Source organism: Pseudophryne corroboree, chromosome 1 (assembly GCF_028390025.1).
Source record: "Pseudophryne corroboree isolate aPseCor3 chromosome 1, aPseCor3.hap2, whole genome shotgun sequence".
NCBI classification, from domain to species: domain Eukaryota; kingdom Metazoa; phylum Chordata; class Amphibia; order Anura; family Myobatrachidae; genus Pseudophryne; species Pseudophryne corroboree.
In genome coordinates, this window is record NC_086444.1 from 93,814,988 (window position 1) to 93,831,212 (window position 16,225).

The 16,225-nt window shown below is 41.7% G+C and overlaps 1 protein-coding gene across 2 annotated transcripts in view; it reads left to right on the forward strand.

Annotated features, from left to right (window-relative positions):
* RIMOC1 (RAB7A interacting MON1-CCZ1 complex subunit 1) overlaps nucleotides 1–14,971 on the forward strand; it is a 130,514-nt gene extending 115,543 nt beyond the window's left edge. For both annotated transcript variants that reach the window (XM_063961502.1, XM_063961492.1), the window contains exons 2-6: nucleotides 3,038–3,144; nucleotides 5,902–6,048; nucleotides 6,522–6,650; nucleotides 13,743–13,857; nucleotides 13,959–14,971. In XM_063961502.1, the coding sequence (XP_063817572.1) occupies nucleotides 3,038–3,144; nucleotides 5,902–6,048; nucleotides 6,522–6,650; nucleotides 13,743–13,857; nucleotides 13,959–14,224 (764 nt within the window). In that variant the 3' untranslated portion in view covers nucleotides 14,225–14,971. The remainder of the gene's footprint in view (nucleotides 1–3,037; nucleotides 3,145–5,901; nucleotides 6,049–6,521; nucleotides 6,651–13,742; nucleotides 13,858–13,958) is intronic.
* The last annotated feature ends 1,254 nt before the right edge of the window (nucleotides 14,972–16,225 follow it).

The window sequence follows — 16,225 nt, forward strand, 5'->3', positions numbered from 1 at the left end:
CAGGCGTGTATCAGAATTGGCGGCTTTGTCATGCAAATGCCCTTATCTGATTTTTCATATGGATAGGGCGGAATTGAGGACTCGTTCCCAATTCCTTCCTAAGGTGGTATCAGCTTTTCATGTGAACCAACCTATTGTGGTGCCTGCGGCTACTCGGGACTTGGAGGACTCCAAGTTGCTGGACGTAGTCAGGGCCCTGAAAAAATATATATTTCCAGGACGGCTGGAGTCAGGAAAACTGACTCGCTATTTATCCTGTATGCACCCAGCAAGCTGGGTGCTCCTGCTTTTAAGCGGACTATTGCTTGCTGGATCTGTAGCACGATTCAACTTGCACATTCTGCGGCTGGACTGCCGCATCCTAAATCTGTTAAAGCCCATTCCACGAGGAAAGTGGGCTCTTCTTGGGCGGCTGCCCGAGGGGTCTCGGCTTTACAACTTTGCCGAGCTGCTACTTGGTCGGGTTCAAACATTTTTGCAAGATTCTACAAGTTTGATACCCTGGCTGAGGAGGACCTTGAGTTTGCTCATTCGGTGCTGCAGAGTCATCCGCACTCTCCCGCCCGTTTGGGAGCTTTGGTATAATCCCCATGGTCCTTACGGAGTTCCCAGCATCCACTAGGACGTCAGAGAAAATAAGAATTTACTCACCGGTAAATCTATTTCTCGTAGTCCGTAGTGGATGCTGGGCGCCCATCCCAAGTGCGGATTGTCTGCAAAACTTGTATATAGTTATTGCTTAACTAAAGGGTTATTGTTATGAGCCATCTGTTCGTGAGGCTCAGTTGTTATTCATACTGTTGACTGGATATAGTATCACGAGTTGTACGGTGTGATTGGTGTGGCTGGTATGAGTCTTACCCGGGATTTCAAATCCTTCCTTATTGTGTCAGCTCTTCCGGGCACAGTTTCCTAACTGAGGTCTGGAGGAGGGGCATAGAGGGAGGAGCCAGTGCACACCAGGTAGTCCTAAATCTTTCTTAGTTGTGCCCAGTCTCCTGCGGAGCCGCTATTCCCCATGGTCCTTACGGAGTTCCCAGCATCCACTACGGACTACGAGAAATAGATTTACCGGTGAGTAAAATCTTATTATCTATTGCATAGAATGAGAAGACATGTGAGGATATGTGTGGACTGTACAGAGTGGATGCAGTTTGATAGGAAGGTTTATAAAAGGTATGTGGGCGGTTCTGGAATTTGATACACTTGCCTGAAGAGGTGAGTTTTCAGGGAACGCTTGAAGGTTTGGAGACTAGAGGAGAGTCTTATTGTATGTGGTAGGGCATTCCACAGAGTGGGTGCAGCCCGATGAAAGTCCTGCAATCGTGAGTGGGAGCGAGTAATGAGTGTGGATGAGAGACGCAGATCTTGTGAAGAGCGAAGAGGTCAGGTTGGGAGATATTTTGTGATAAGCGAAGTGATGTACGTTGGTGTAGTTTGGTTAATGGCCTTGTGTGTGAGTAAAAGTATTTTATATTGAATGCGGTAGAGTACAGGTAACCAATGGAGGGACTGACAGAGTGGATCTGCAGACGATGAACATCTAGCGAGGAAGATAAGCCTCGCCACTGCATTCAGAATGGATTGTAGTGGTGAGAGTCTCGTTTTGGGAAGACCAGTTAGGAGACTATTGCAATAATCAATGCGGGAGATAATGAGAGCGTGGATTACAGTTTTAGCAGTGTCTTGTGTAAGGTATGGTCATAGTTTGGATATGTTTTTTAGATGCATGTAACATGATCTTGAGACAGATTGAATGTGGGGAACAAAGGACAAATCAGAGTCAAGGATGACACCTAGGCAGTGAGCTTGTGGAGTAGGGTTGGCTGTCGAGTTTTCAACAGTGATAGAGATATCAGGTTGGTACCTACTATTGGCTGGTGGAAATATAATTAACTCTGTCTTTGAAATATTCAGTTTGAGGTGGCGAGATGGCAGAAAGGCATTCAGTGACACGGCCCAGTACAGATAGGGACAAGTCAGGGGAGGATAGGTAGATTTGAGTATCATCTGCGTACAGATGATACTGAAAACCAAAAGAGCTGATTAGTTTACCAAGAGATGAGGTATAGATAGAGAAAAGCAGAGGACCTAAGACTGAGCCTTGCGGTACTCCAACTGAAAGAGGTAGCGAAGAGGAGGTAGATTCAGAGAAGCGAACACTGAAGGAGCGATTAGATAGGTAGGATAGGAACCAAGAAAGGGCTGTGTCTTTAAGACCTAGGGATTGTAGTGTCTGTATGAGAAGAGAGTGGTCTAGAGTGTCAAATGCAGCAGATAGATCTAGAAGAATAAGAAGTGAGTAATGGCCTTTAGACTTCGTAATGACCAAATCATTAACCACTTTAGTCAGTGCTGTCTCATACTTAGTCAGTACTTGTCCATACTTTACCATCCCAGTGGACCTGGAGGGGGCAATGAGGTGGAATATAATAGTGTGCAGAGTGGCACCGAGCCAGAAGCAGAATGCGAGGGGACGCGGTATACTTACACGGTTGCCTATGTCGACACTGACACACAAAAAACTCATGTCTGCATTGCAAACGTCGGTATTCTGATTGTCGGTCAATGGCTGTCGGGATTATGACCGTCGGTATGGTGTCCGTCTGTAAATCATACTGAACCCGCATGGCAGAGTAGGCTCTCGCCATTACTAATAGAGCCTGTTATTAAAGTAGGCCACAGAAGTACAAAAAACGTCACTCGGTCCTTGTGAAATAAGTATATTGAGACCAATGTTCAAAGCTATTACAGTACGGATTACAGCTATAACCCTAATTAAAAAAAGCTGTAATAGATTTGATATCAATTGGTCTCAATATACGCTCTTTGACTTAATTCATATGGACCCCAAGTCCCGTCTTCTGTACTTGTGTGGACTACTCTGATAACAGGCACCGGAGGCAGCTACATGTAAACTTTGTGTACCAGCATATTTGGTTTGTATATGTGTGTATATATTATAATGTCTAAAGTTGGGAGGATCCAGTGATGTATTGGGGAAATATCTCAGTGAAGAATGTTTGTTTTGTTTTAGATGCTGTTTTATTGAAGGCTTCCGATACACTACACCGATTGCATGACATATGTTCAAAAGATTTGCAGAATTGTGAGAAGTCCTCCTGTCTGAGCCTATACACCCAGGTATGGTATTACATAATGACCAGTGGCGGCTCCAGAGGGTATCCGTTTGGATGGTCGACCATGTTACGGTTGACAGTCATTAGGTCGACCACTATTGGTAGACGTGTGAAAATGGTCGATACAGGGCAGGTCGACAAATGAAAAGGTCGACGTGGTTTTTTGTATTAAATTTATTTTATTTTTTTTAAACTTTTTCATACTTTACCATCTACGTGGACTACGATTGGGAACGGTAACCTGTGCCGTGCCCACAGTCGCTCGCCATGCAAGGGGACGCGGCACACTATTTGGGGTTCCTGGTCGTGTTACAGAAAAAATGACAGTTAAGAAAACCATGTCAACCTTTTCATGTGTCGGCCTGTCCCGCGCCGACCATTTTCATGTGTCGACTATTAGTCCATGTCGACCTAATAAAAGTCGACCTTAACATGGTCGACCACTCATACCAGAACCGCTCCAGAGGTGGGGCTGCAGCGCAGTCCAAAATTCAGATAGGGGAGCCACACCAACTGGCAGTTATTCCTGGCTGGCAATGTTTGAGGTGGCAATTAGTGCGGCTCCCCTTTTTGAATTTTGGACTGCACTGGAGCTGCCACTGATAATGACCCTTTTGAATATATCCTTTTCTAGGTTAGTATATAGTGAAAGCATTGTGTATAGACACATTAGTTTATTCTGCAAGTACAGCTGTCAACCACTGTTTAGAGCCACATTAGTATTACAGCCCACATTTTTGGGTCCTCTACTGAGATAATGACATATATACTATATATTATGTGTGTATATATATATAGATATATTATATAAATATATAATATATATATATATATATATATATATATATATATATATATATATATATATGCAAATTTGGAACGCACACACCTTCAATCGTTTTGTCAGGGTGCTCGGTCCAATGTTAACATCCAAACGTTGTGACCAAGATCCACAAAAACCAGCACACCTTATGTAGCAATAAACAATTTACTGAATCCTCATTTTAAAGTGCACCGTGCATAAGATAGTACAAATCGTATACTTAGCAGTTCAATTCACAATGGTAACCCCGCATATTGGCAACTCCAACAGCTGTTTCGGTGCAGCAGCACCTTCGTCAGGGAAAGCCAGTAGGGGAACCAAAAATGTGTGATTTTGAATATTGGATAAGGGATACTCAACCTGTATTAAAACATCAAAGAAGGATCTGTTTAGCTGACTATATCAAACACCTAAGATAACGTAGAGTAGCATTTTTTATCTCTTTCTAAAGTCCCCTAACAGGGACTATTTTACATTTTTCTAATACATTCTGTTTTATGGTCATAGGCAACAACTTGCAACTGACAGTAGAAGAAACGGCTAAAAAGTAGAATAAAGTGTGTTTGACAAATGGATGTCATATGCCGTGGGTGACATTTAGGGCTGTATTCAATTCTTTTTACCCCCTTCCACACCCGTTCTGTTTCTGCTGACGGGCGTGGTATAAACATATCGGCTCGCTACCCCCAGGTTAGTGAGGGCGCCCAACCCTTTACGCAGCTAAACCTGATTGCTATGGGCGTGATATGTGTGATAAAGGAGATCCCTTTAGAAAGGAGATTGGGCGTGATATATCATTTGAATACCGCCCTTAGTGTGCAGGGCTACATGTAATGTTGCTCAGAATACATGGGGTGACATTTATGAAAACTGCTACACAAGTAACTTTGCTACCAGAGAGATGTGGCCCATAATAACCCATCATTATGTAATGACATTAAAAACAGTTCTGTGGAAAAATCTGACTTGATGCTATGAGTTACAGCAGTTTTTCTCCGCTGTTACCTGTCGGACCATTTTCAGCAATATACAACACTTTTTTGTTTACCTGGTCACTTGATTTATTGGGGACATGTATTAAAACAAATTCAACAGGGCAATAGAACTCATTAGATCAGTTATACCCATTGCCAATCACTGCAGCACTGCAAGATGCATTTTTTTTATAGGTGTTTTTTATTGATCCGTTTCACTGACAACTTTTACCCAGGGCTCCATGCTCAGTCTGACATGTGACATTTTGGAGGGGAGGGCCGATGAGAAGCTGCAGTAATGCAGTGCCCGCTTCCTATCCTAAACGTCATACAGATAGTATGGCATTGAGTCCCAGGGAAAAGTTATCTTATGTACTGATTAATCGGAGGCACCTTACAAAATTCTATTATAATTATAAATAGAATTGAGATAACTTTTTATACAGCCCTGTTGCATATGTTTTTATATATGTTCTCAATTGCTTAAGTGACCTGGTAAACTTACTGTATAAGGAGGACATTGCAGCTTCTCCCCCTTCTCACAGCCCTGCTCGCCAGCCAATTTATGCCGGGTGTACCAGTGAGTTTGGGCTGTTTTGGTCGGCGGCCGTGATGCTGGCGGTCAGAGGGGGGGGGGGGGGACGTCATGAAGCTACACTCACCACGGGTTCTATTCCCACTCTATGGGTGTTCTGGACACCCACAAATGGGAATAGTCCCTGTTAGTCGTCATGCCGACTGTCGGGATTTTTAGGTGGCGGGATGGAGGTGTCTGTATTGTGACCGGCGGTCTCCTGACTACATCCCGTACCAGTTGTCAGTCCTTTTGTTTTGTTTTTTCTTCTTACACATTTATGTCATCAGCATCAGTATTAGTCCTTCCCACTGTGTATATGTTGATAACTTCTTTTGGTATTTGTTATACTTGCACTGGACACATTTTCCAGCATGTATCCCTCTGCAGGCTATCTTGGACATCACTTTCTATGAAGAAAATCAGCTGGTGGATGAAGAATTCCCAGGTGACGATTCCCTGCAGAAAGTCAGAGAGCTTATTCAAATGCTTCTAGAGCCTGAACATCTAGTGGAAGAAAGTAAATTCCTGAAACAGGTAGAGTGAATTTGTTCTACATTTACCTGTTTTATTTGTTTCCATGTGCTTTGTGTGCAGTATTAATATGGCAATATGGAAAGTTTCTGTACGTAAGGCAGAGCTGGTCATTGACAGCTAGCAACCATCAATGGTTCATGCAATGTTAGATGGTTTTGCCGTCAGTGAGGGACTACCAATGGTGTACATCCGCATCAGCGGGCGTCTGGCTGCAAATGTTGATGGTTCAACACTGATGCTTAAAAACCATCAGCAGTCGATGGAGATTCCTAATGTAAGGATAATATACAAGGAGAGCCACTTATCATCATCATTATCATCATCATTATTATACTGTGCGTAACTCAGATGGCTACAGCTGCCAGTTAGTATGGAAAACTTGTAGTGTCTGATGGGTATATCATATATGTCACATTGGGGTGGGGTATATCATATTTATCACATTATAACGAAGCTCTCATTTCATTTTTCAGCATATCGTTCTAGATGTGGATGTACAGGAATGTCTGCGCTGGAGGAGAGGGGCGCTTCTCTACATGTACTGTCATACAGTAGGAGAGAGGGAGGGCTGGGTCCTAAGAGACCAAAGGACCTTCCACCAGGTAGACATCACAAGTTACTAAATACTATATCTTGTGACATGCTGGCTATTAGAAACAATGCTGATGTTCTGAGCAATGGTTTATCGTGGTTGTATACATCATTTTTGAGCCATTTTATGTACTGAAATCATAAGGAGCTGTTGCTTTGGTGACTTTTGGGCCTTGTCATAACACTAGATTATGGTAGACCTTCCTTTGGTACATCATTCGCACCAATAGACCATTGATAGTAACGTCATACCCAGTGGGGAAATACTGTTGGGCAGTACGGATGGTGTAATGGTTAGCATTACTGTCCCACAGCACTGAGGTCATGGGTTCAATTCCAACCATGGCCTTTACTGTGTGGAGTTTGTGTATCCTCCCCATACTTGCGTGGGTTTCCTCCCACAATCCAAAAATATACTGGTAGGTTATATGGCTCCAAACAAAAATGAACCCTAGCGTGAATGAATGTGTGTGCGTGTACTTGTGGTAGGGAATATAGATTGTAAGCTCCACTGGGGGAGGGACTGATGTGAATGGCCAAATATTCTCTGTAAAGCGCTGCGGAATATGTGTGCGCTATATAAATAACTAGTAATAAATAAATACTGTTAATTATCATAACGAGTTACAGTAAATAAAGTGTCCTTGTCACAGATCAGAACTGTGCCCATTATTTCAGGATACACTAAATGCTGCATGGAAGAAACACAGCTTTTTTTTTTTTTTTTTTAAATCTTGCTTGCCATAATATCCCTTTACACCGGGACACCTGTGATTTGCACAGAACCTGTGGCTGGCTAAGTTCAAGTCTGCATTTCACCTGGTTTTAATCAGTCACAGAACCTGTGTAAATCATTGGTGTCCCAGATTAAGGGGTGTATTCAATACCTGTTGGGTCCTTTCCGACGCTACAAACAAAGAGGGAAAGGGGCTGGGGAAGGCCGCACAGGATTAATAATTGAACAAATTGTAATTACCTCAGAGAAACTGACACTCTTGGGATATTTGTCCCTTTTATTGATCAGTTGTATACCTATAACCCAATGGTATAATGGTAACAATAAATTATGACGGTCAGTGGTGCTCCCAAGGGTATGGAGACACAAATCATGAAAACGACTACAAGAAAGACAAGATAACCCTGGTAGGAAGCACTCTTATCTGAGGTAACAAGAAAAATTAATATGTACTAATGAAGAAATAATAATAATCTTAAAATTACAAATTTTATTAGGTATGCCTTAAAAATTATTTATACAACATCCATATGAATAAACTGATAAATATGTGATCTTATTGCAAAAATATGTTGAAAGAATATGGTCTTATCTAGATGACCTCAGTCAAAACAATTAAATATGTTTAAGTCCGTCTGTGTGATAATTCCCTTCTCATAAATGTAAGATTAAATCAAAATGTATCAAAAATTTGATAATGTGACCATCATCTTTATCATTTATGTGCCCATGTATAAATTCTCAGGGCAGTAATTTTGAATCATAGGTCACTTGAGGGATTATTTTGAGTTGGGTCACTTATGTATCAGTGTGTGGCCCAGTTAACGAGGAGAGATGTCTGTGTAGTCGTTTCTTTCGAGATATAACAGACAAGGGCATGCCATCAATAGGACATAAAAATGGTGCCACCTGTGTAAAGAGATAAGGATTTTAAGTTTGTGTTGGTTCACACACATATATAATGAGAGAATACAAGGCACCCGTATCATAAGAAAACACCCCGTGTAATCTATCCCAATTATTCTTAGGTTAATCACCCAAAAGGGGGAATCAATTTACCTTAGATATGGATCACAATAGCTGCTATGTAGAGGTATGAGGTACATGTGCCTCCATTTTCAGCAGTTTGTCAGACATTCCACTTGCTGGATTAAGGGAGGAAGTATTGGGGTAGAAATACTCAAGGCAATTGTCTGATTGATAAATTGCTTCGTGTCAACAGTTATATAGTAATACTCCAAAAGCAATGTGCCTTGATTATCCACAACTGAGTACACCTATATCTCAAAAGGCAAATATTTTCTGTGAAGAACCCACGCCGTATCACTCCAAATCTCTTTACCATTAATTCTTCCACATATATCCCAATAGTTTGAGCAAGAGTCCTGACAGAGGTATGAGGCACAGTTACCTCAGTTTTTATCGATGGCTATCAAACAGTTAATTCAGCAACAATCTGACAATTTCAAAATGCTGAAGTGAAAAAGAGGTGTTATTTACAATCATGTCCAATCGGAGGTATGAGGCACCAATCCCTCGATTTCTCTCAAAGGCTGTCAGATGATTTCAAATGCTTGACAGAGGTATACGGCATAATGAGCTTTGGTTCTTTTTAACAGTTACCAAGTAGTTACATATGTTGATATCGTTTACTGCCAGAGGTATGAGGTACCGATACCTCAGTTTTTGTCAATATCACAAGTGATTTTATTGCTTGACAAAGGTCTGAGGCCCAGAAGCTTCAGTTCTTACCAGCAGCCACTGATGCATTTGGAAGTGTTAAATTTCTATGATGATAACCATAAAACTGAAACCTAGGTGTGAGGCATATGTGTCTCTTAATTTCTCAACAGCTGTTACCTTAATTAAGTGTGCTCGATTGAAGACATAATGTATTTTGAACACACAGAGGTGTGAAAAAGTGGCCAAGATATAGACAGACCTCCCTTCTACTGTTCTCCCGTCTTGCCAACAGGTATAGGACGAGGAATGAGAGAGGGTAGGTGCACCCAACTTGGCCAGAAGGAAGAAAGAGGAGGTATCAAGCAAGGAGACTCAGGCAGGTATTCCCTGGTGCCTTGTAACAGGTAGTGCAGAGATTTAAACCTGCACATTTGCCTCTAATGCGGTACACTCCTGAGAGGTTAATTGTGGTTTTAACCACTGTTGGTTATTGTCAGTGTAAGCCAAATTGCATGATAATATTACTACTTATTCTCTCTTTACCCTATTGTCTTCCTATATATACCCCAACACAAGAATATTGGAAAAAATCATCACAATAGCTAACAAGGCTCATTAACATATAATAATCAGCTGTTGTCTCTAATGCAGTGTTGCTGCTACTGCCAGTAATTGTAGCCACTGTTACCGCTTGCTAAATGTAACAATAGGTAACTCCCGAAAGGCTCATTAGCATATCATAATTAGCTGTTTTCTCTGGTGCAATATTGCTGCTACTGCCAGTATTTGCAGCCACTATTGATACTTGCCAAATGTTATATGTGTCAAAAAGAGAGATGATACATTGTCACAGGACATGTAGCTGTTTTTGAAATAACACCTTTGAGAGTAGCACTGTATAAATATTAAACAATTTGTATCCTCATAGTTATTGTCCTGATCCTTTAAGATGGAGACAAGGTATTTAAATATCATGTGTAAAGTTGTGAATATATTCACTGGCCACCACTGTGTCTATATAGTTACCACTCCCGAGACAGGACGCAGAGAGAAGGGGGAAATGCCACCCCAGAGTCCCACATATAGACGTCTATACTCAGGGACGATCCCCGCCGTCCATCAACCGCGCGGGGTCCCGTCCTCCTGCGGCCGCTCTGGCCAGCGGCAAACAGACACTCCCTCCGTTCCCAGCTGCCACACTGCTGTTCCACTGACGGACCGGTGGGTCACGTGTGCGCACCACGTGACTCGCCCTCTTAGAAGACCTGAGGTACGTCAGGTCTTCTAAGAGGGCGAATCGGACCCCGCGCGGTTGATGGACGGCGGGGATCGTCCCTGAGTATAGACGTCTATATGTGGGACTCTGGGGTGGCATTTCCCCCTTCTCTCTGCGTCCTGTCTCGGGAGTGGTAACTATATAGACACAGTGGTGGCCAGTGAATATATTCACAACTTTACACTTGATATTTAAATACCTTGTCTCCATCTTAAAGGATCAGGATAATAACTATGAGGATACAAATTGTTTAATATTTATACAGTGCTACTCTCAAAGGTGTTATTTCAAAAACAGCTACATGTCCTGTGACAATGTATCATCTCTCTTTTTGACACATATAACATTTGGCAAGTATCAATAGTGGCTGCAAATACTGGCAGTAGCAGCAATATTGCACCAGAGAAAACAGCTAATTATGATATGCTAATGAGCCTTTCGGGAGTTACCTATTGTTACATTTAGCAAGCGGTAACAGTGGCTACAATTACTGGCAGTAGCAGCAACACTGCATTAGAGACAACAGCTGATTATTATATGTTAATGAGCCTTGTTAGCTATTGTGATGATTTTTTCCAATATTCTTGTGTTGGGGTATATATAGGAAGACAATAGGGTAAAGAGAGAATAAGTAGTAATATTATCATGCAATTTGGCTTACACTGACAATAACCAACAGTGGTTAAAACCACAATTAACCTCTCAGGAGTGTACCGCATTAGAGGCAAATGTGCAGGTTTAAATCTCTGCACTACCTGTTACAAGGCACCAGGGAATACCTGCCTGAGTCTCCTTGCTTGATACCTCCTCTTTCTTCCTTCTGGCCAAGTTGGGTGCACCTACCCTCTCTCATTCCTCGTCCTATACCTGTTGGCAAGACGGGAGAACAGTAGAAGGGAGGTCTGTCTATATCTTGGCCACTTTTTCACACCTCTGTGTGTTCAAAATACATTATGTCTTCAATCGAGCACACTTAATTAAGGTAACAGCTGTTGAGAAATTAAGAGACACATATGCCTCACACCTAGGTTTCAGTTTTATGGTTATCATCATAGAAATTTAACACTTCCAAATGCATCAGTGGCTGCTGGTAAGAACTGAAGCTTCTGGGCCTCAGACCTTTGTCAAGCAATAAAATCACTTGTGATATTGACAAAAACTGAGGTATCGGTACCTCATACCTCTGGCAGTAAACGATATCAACATATGTAACTACTTGGTAACTGTTAAAAAGAACCAAAGCTCATTATGCCGTATACCTCTGTCAAGCATTTGAAATCATCTGACAGCCTTTGAGAGAAATCGAGGGATTGGTGCCTCATACCTCCGATTGGACATGATTGTAAATAACACCTCTTTTTCACTTCAGCATTTTGAAATTGTCAGATTGTTGCTGAATTAACTGTTTGATAGCCATCGATAAAAACTGAGGTAACTGTGCCTCATACCTCTGTCAGGACTCTTGCTCAAACTATTGGGATATATGTGGAAGAATTAATGGTAAAGAGATTTGGAGTGATACGGCGTGGGTTCTTCACAGAAAAGATTTGCCTTTTGAGATATAGGTGTACTCAGTTGTGGATAATCAAGGCACATTGCTTTTGGAGTATTACTATATAACTGTTGACACGAAGCAATTTATCAATCAGACAATTGCCTTGAGTATTTCTACCCCAATACTTCCTCCCTTAATCCAGCAAGTGGAATGTCTGACAAACTGCTGAAAATGGAGGCACATGTACCTCATACCTCTACATAGCAGCTATTGTGATCCATATCTAAGGTAAATTGATTCCCCCTTTTGGGTGATTAACCTAAGAATAATTGGGATAGATTACACGGGGTGTTTTCTTATGATACGGGTGCCTTGTATTCTCTCATTATATATGTGTGTGAACCAACACAAACTTAAAATCCTTATCTCTTTACACAGGTGGCACCATTTTTATGTCCTATTGATGGCATGCCCTTGTCTGTTATATCTCGAAAGAAACGGCTACACAGACATCTCTCCTCGTTAACTGGGCCACACACTGATACATAAGTGACCCAACTCAAAATAATCCCTCAAGTGACCTATGATTCAAAATTACTGCCCTGAGAATTTATACATGGGCACATAAATGATAAAGATGATGGTCACATTATCAAATTTTTGATACATTTTGATTTAATCTTACATTTATGAGAAGGGAATTATCACACAGACGGACTTAAACATATTTAATTGTTTTGACTGAGGTCATCTAGATAAGACCATATTCTTTCAACATATTTTTGCAATAAGATCACCTATTTATCAGTTTATTCATATGGATGTTGTATAAATAATTTTTAAGGCATACCTAATAAAATTTGTAATTTTAAGATTATTATTATTTCTTCATTAGTACATATTAATTTTTCTTGTTACCTCAGATAAGAGTGCTTCCTACCAGGGTTATCTTGTCTTTCTTGTAGTCGTTTTCATGATTTGGGTCCTTTCCGACGGAAAGGACCCAACGGGTCAGTATTCAATTGGGCGGCCAAATCCGACTGACGGATTTGGCCGCTCCCGACAACTGTCAGTGGGAGGCTGGGGAGCCACGCAAACCCCTTGCTTTCTGGTCCGGCGGCCGGGTTTGCTGAGCGCTGGTGTCCGTGGTTCTGCTGCCGCTGCCAATACTCGCCCGTCCCCGCTCCCCCGTCTCATCTCCCCGGCTCATCCGGCTGCCTCACACGCTGCTCCTCAGGCTGCCTCACACGCTGCTCCTCCGGCCACCTCACACGCTGCACCTCCGGCTGCCTCACCCGTCTCATCTCCCCGGTTCCGACAATGTCAGTCCGACTTTAAAAAAAGTCGGATTGACATTGTCGGAACCAGGGCCAAAACCTGTCGGATCCGCGGCTAATACAACAATCCACGTGTTTTCCAACAAGTAAAAAAAAAACAGCCAGAATTGAATAGTTCGGAACCCCTTCCGACCTAAACCTGTCGGAAGCTGCCGTCTTTCCGACAAAACGGCATCTTCCGACACTTATTGAATACACCCCTGTAGGTATATTGTGGCAAGTCTGTTTTTAGCAATATATTGAATACATATTACCTGTAGTAACTATTCTCCTTAATAGGAGATGCTTGGAAAGAGCTGAATTTGGGTGGAAGTGACATGTAAATATAATAGGGTTAATGAAATGTGTTTCCAATTAGAGATGTGTACTGAACCCCGTGTTTTGGTTCCAATTAGTCAACATGTTTTGGCAAAACCACCCTCAAGTATTTTGGTTTGGATCCAGTTTTTGGTTCATAGTTTTTTGTTTTTTTAATGAATATTATTATAGTAATAATAATAGTAATTATAGTATTAAGCAATAGCCACAATATTAAAATAATTCTAAAGATTTTTTTTCTTCTATTATTTTTATCAGTGTCTTGAAGATGGGGTTCATAACCTAATGAAGATGCTTCATACGCGGAATCCTGTACAACTGAATGACGAGGTTTCATTTCAGGACATAAACACAGCCGCTTTGCTAGCTAAAGGTAAAACAAGTAACTTCTATTGTTCTGTATCGGTTTCCCTTTGTTCTAAAAAATTCTAAAATATTGCTATTTTCTGATACCCTATGTTCCTTCCTATTAAGGTATCTTCAGTGATATCCATGTCCTGGCTCTGATGTACTGCGGGGAAATGTGCTTCTGGGCCCTGACGTATTGCATGGAAGTAGTGCAGACTTCAGATGCTGGACCTAACTCTGAGACATGCAATAAAATACTGAACTTTAAAGAAGTCGGGGAGCATGTCCTGGAGACGTATGTTGATGCGTGTGAAGGGCCTCTGCGTGGACAAGGCTGGAACACAGACAACGCAAAGAAGATCCTACAGAGTCTGAGAAAAGACAGAATGTAACAATTGGGGTGTATTTAGCTGTAATTGGGTGTTGGGCGTTTTATAAATTTAGGATGATTTTATATTTAAATGATATAAATATGCGCCAGAAAAGCTATCTCTGTGTGACATGTATTCACCAATGCTGAGTAACCTTTGTACGTTGTTCATGCTTGGATAAACACATTCCTGTTCATCCCTTGGACTATCTTTGTGGACTACATCTCTGGCAAGGCATCGGTTTATTTATAATGGGTGCAGGGTGTCCCACACCGCACATCCTGCACCCAGAGTGCTAAACCTGTGCCAGCAAGCAGGTCCCTCCTCCCCCACAGTGCCATCTTACCAGTGACGTCTTCGGGAAGATGGAGCTGCACAGTGAGAGCAGAGACTGAATATGTGCCACAGTCTTCACTCTCTTGTGCACAAGCCAACTATCTGAATACCACTGGGACAATGGTCCAGCAGAGGAGGAGGGACCTGCTTGCTGGCGCAAGGTAAGATGCGGGGCCCCTGTGTCAAGGTAATCTTCTAGTTAGTCACAAAGGGGTTTTTACTCACCATCCCACACATGTCTCCACAACAGAACTCTACTTAAGATCAATGGACTACATGAAACACTCATATCTTCCCGACCGTGATTTGGCAGTAATCGTCTGTACAAGAGGAATATGTTTATTTAAGGACAAAACCTTTCAGTATGGGCTGATCCATAATATGTGCTCATTTTTTGTTTCATTAAAGCATACATAAAGTTTTGGCACAGAGCTCCATTATCGGCCCTAAGTTTTTCTTTATATCACTTTTTAAATATGAGTACACCTCTGCTGAGAGAGCAGTTATAATAAAGGGTAAGCAAGCTTGGGACCCCCAGCTCTGTAGTATTGGATATGTATCTGTAGCCTAATGTGTTGAACTGTTCTTAAAAGTCACCAGGTGGGTTCCTTACACAGTGCTAGATGCCCTAATGTACCTTCTGAAAGAGCTATCACCTGTTGGCCTTGCATATTATCAGACTATTCCCTGCCAGGCTAGTGACCGAGACATTGCTTCAGGGAATGGTTGTTCAGTAGCTATTTGTATGGTGAACACTCTGGTTTTTGGTGCTTGTAATATTGTTATCCTATGTGATACAATTGTACATTCTATTTGTTAGCCTAAGTGAATCTGCACCCATTCCGGGTGACCATATCCTAGTTATCGCTGAGTGGCAAAAGATTTAAACAGAAGCCCAGTATCAGCACAGCCTCTTTTTACATTTTAGTATTACCTATGGCATCCATGTATGTTGGCCCACATTATTGAATGTTTTTCTGCCATTTCAGCTGTGATGTCCCCTGGCTACTTCTAAAATGAATATTTCAGAAACTGAGCTGATGACCTGAGTCAGAACTTGCGCGTTTTGGTTTCCATATAAGTCCCTACCTCGTTTTTTTTGGCCACCATTTCACACGAGAGCGAAGAGAGAGGGTGTTTTTGCTGATTTCAACAAAATTCTCCAGTCTTTTAATAAAACTGCATGGTAAAGGTAGAAGTCATCCCACCGTTTCCTATCTTATTGTACGTTCACTTGTTGTGACTGTTAAGTTCAACAACAGTAGCTTTACTCCTGTCCTGGTTTTAAAAAATGAAACCAATCATGGATTAGTATATAGAAGAGCAGGAGCATCCCAGTCCTAGTGCTCCGGCTGTGCTAGTCATAGTACGTCTTCAACATCTACTAAAGGTGGTGAAGGGCAAAGATGGTGTACGAACGGGTACCTCAAATTTAAATCTAAATATGAGAGGAAATTTGAAAAATGCTAAATTTACCACGCAATGGTAAAGAATGCTAATGACGTTGTTGATGATGAATGTGTTGGACGAGAAGTTGCTAAAATTCAGGAGGAGGATGTTGTTTGCATCAAAGTAAGTCAGCCACCAGTGGCAGCAGTTCTTTACAGTGATGATAACAAGAAGAAGGACATTGCCATGCCTGGGTATAGGACCAAATAAGCCACCTCTTTCGTGTGGAATCATTTT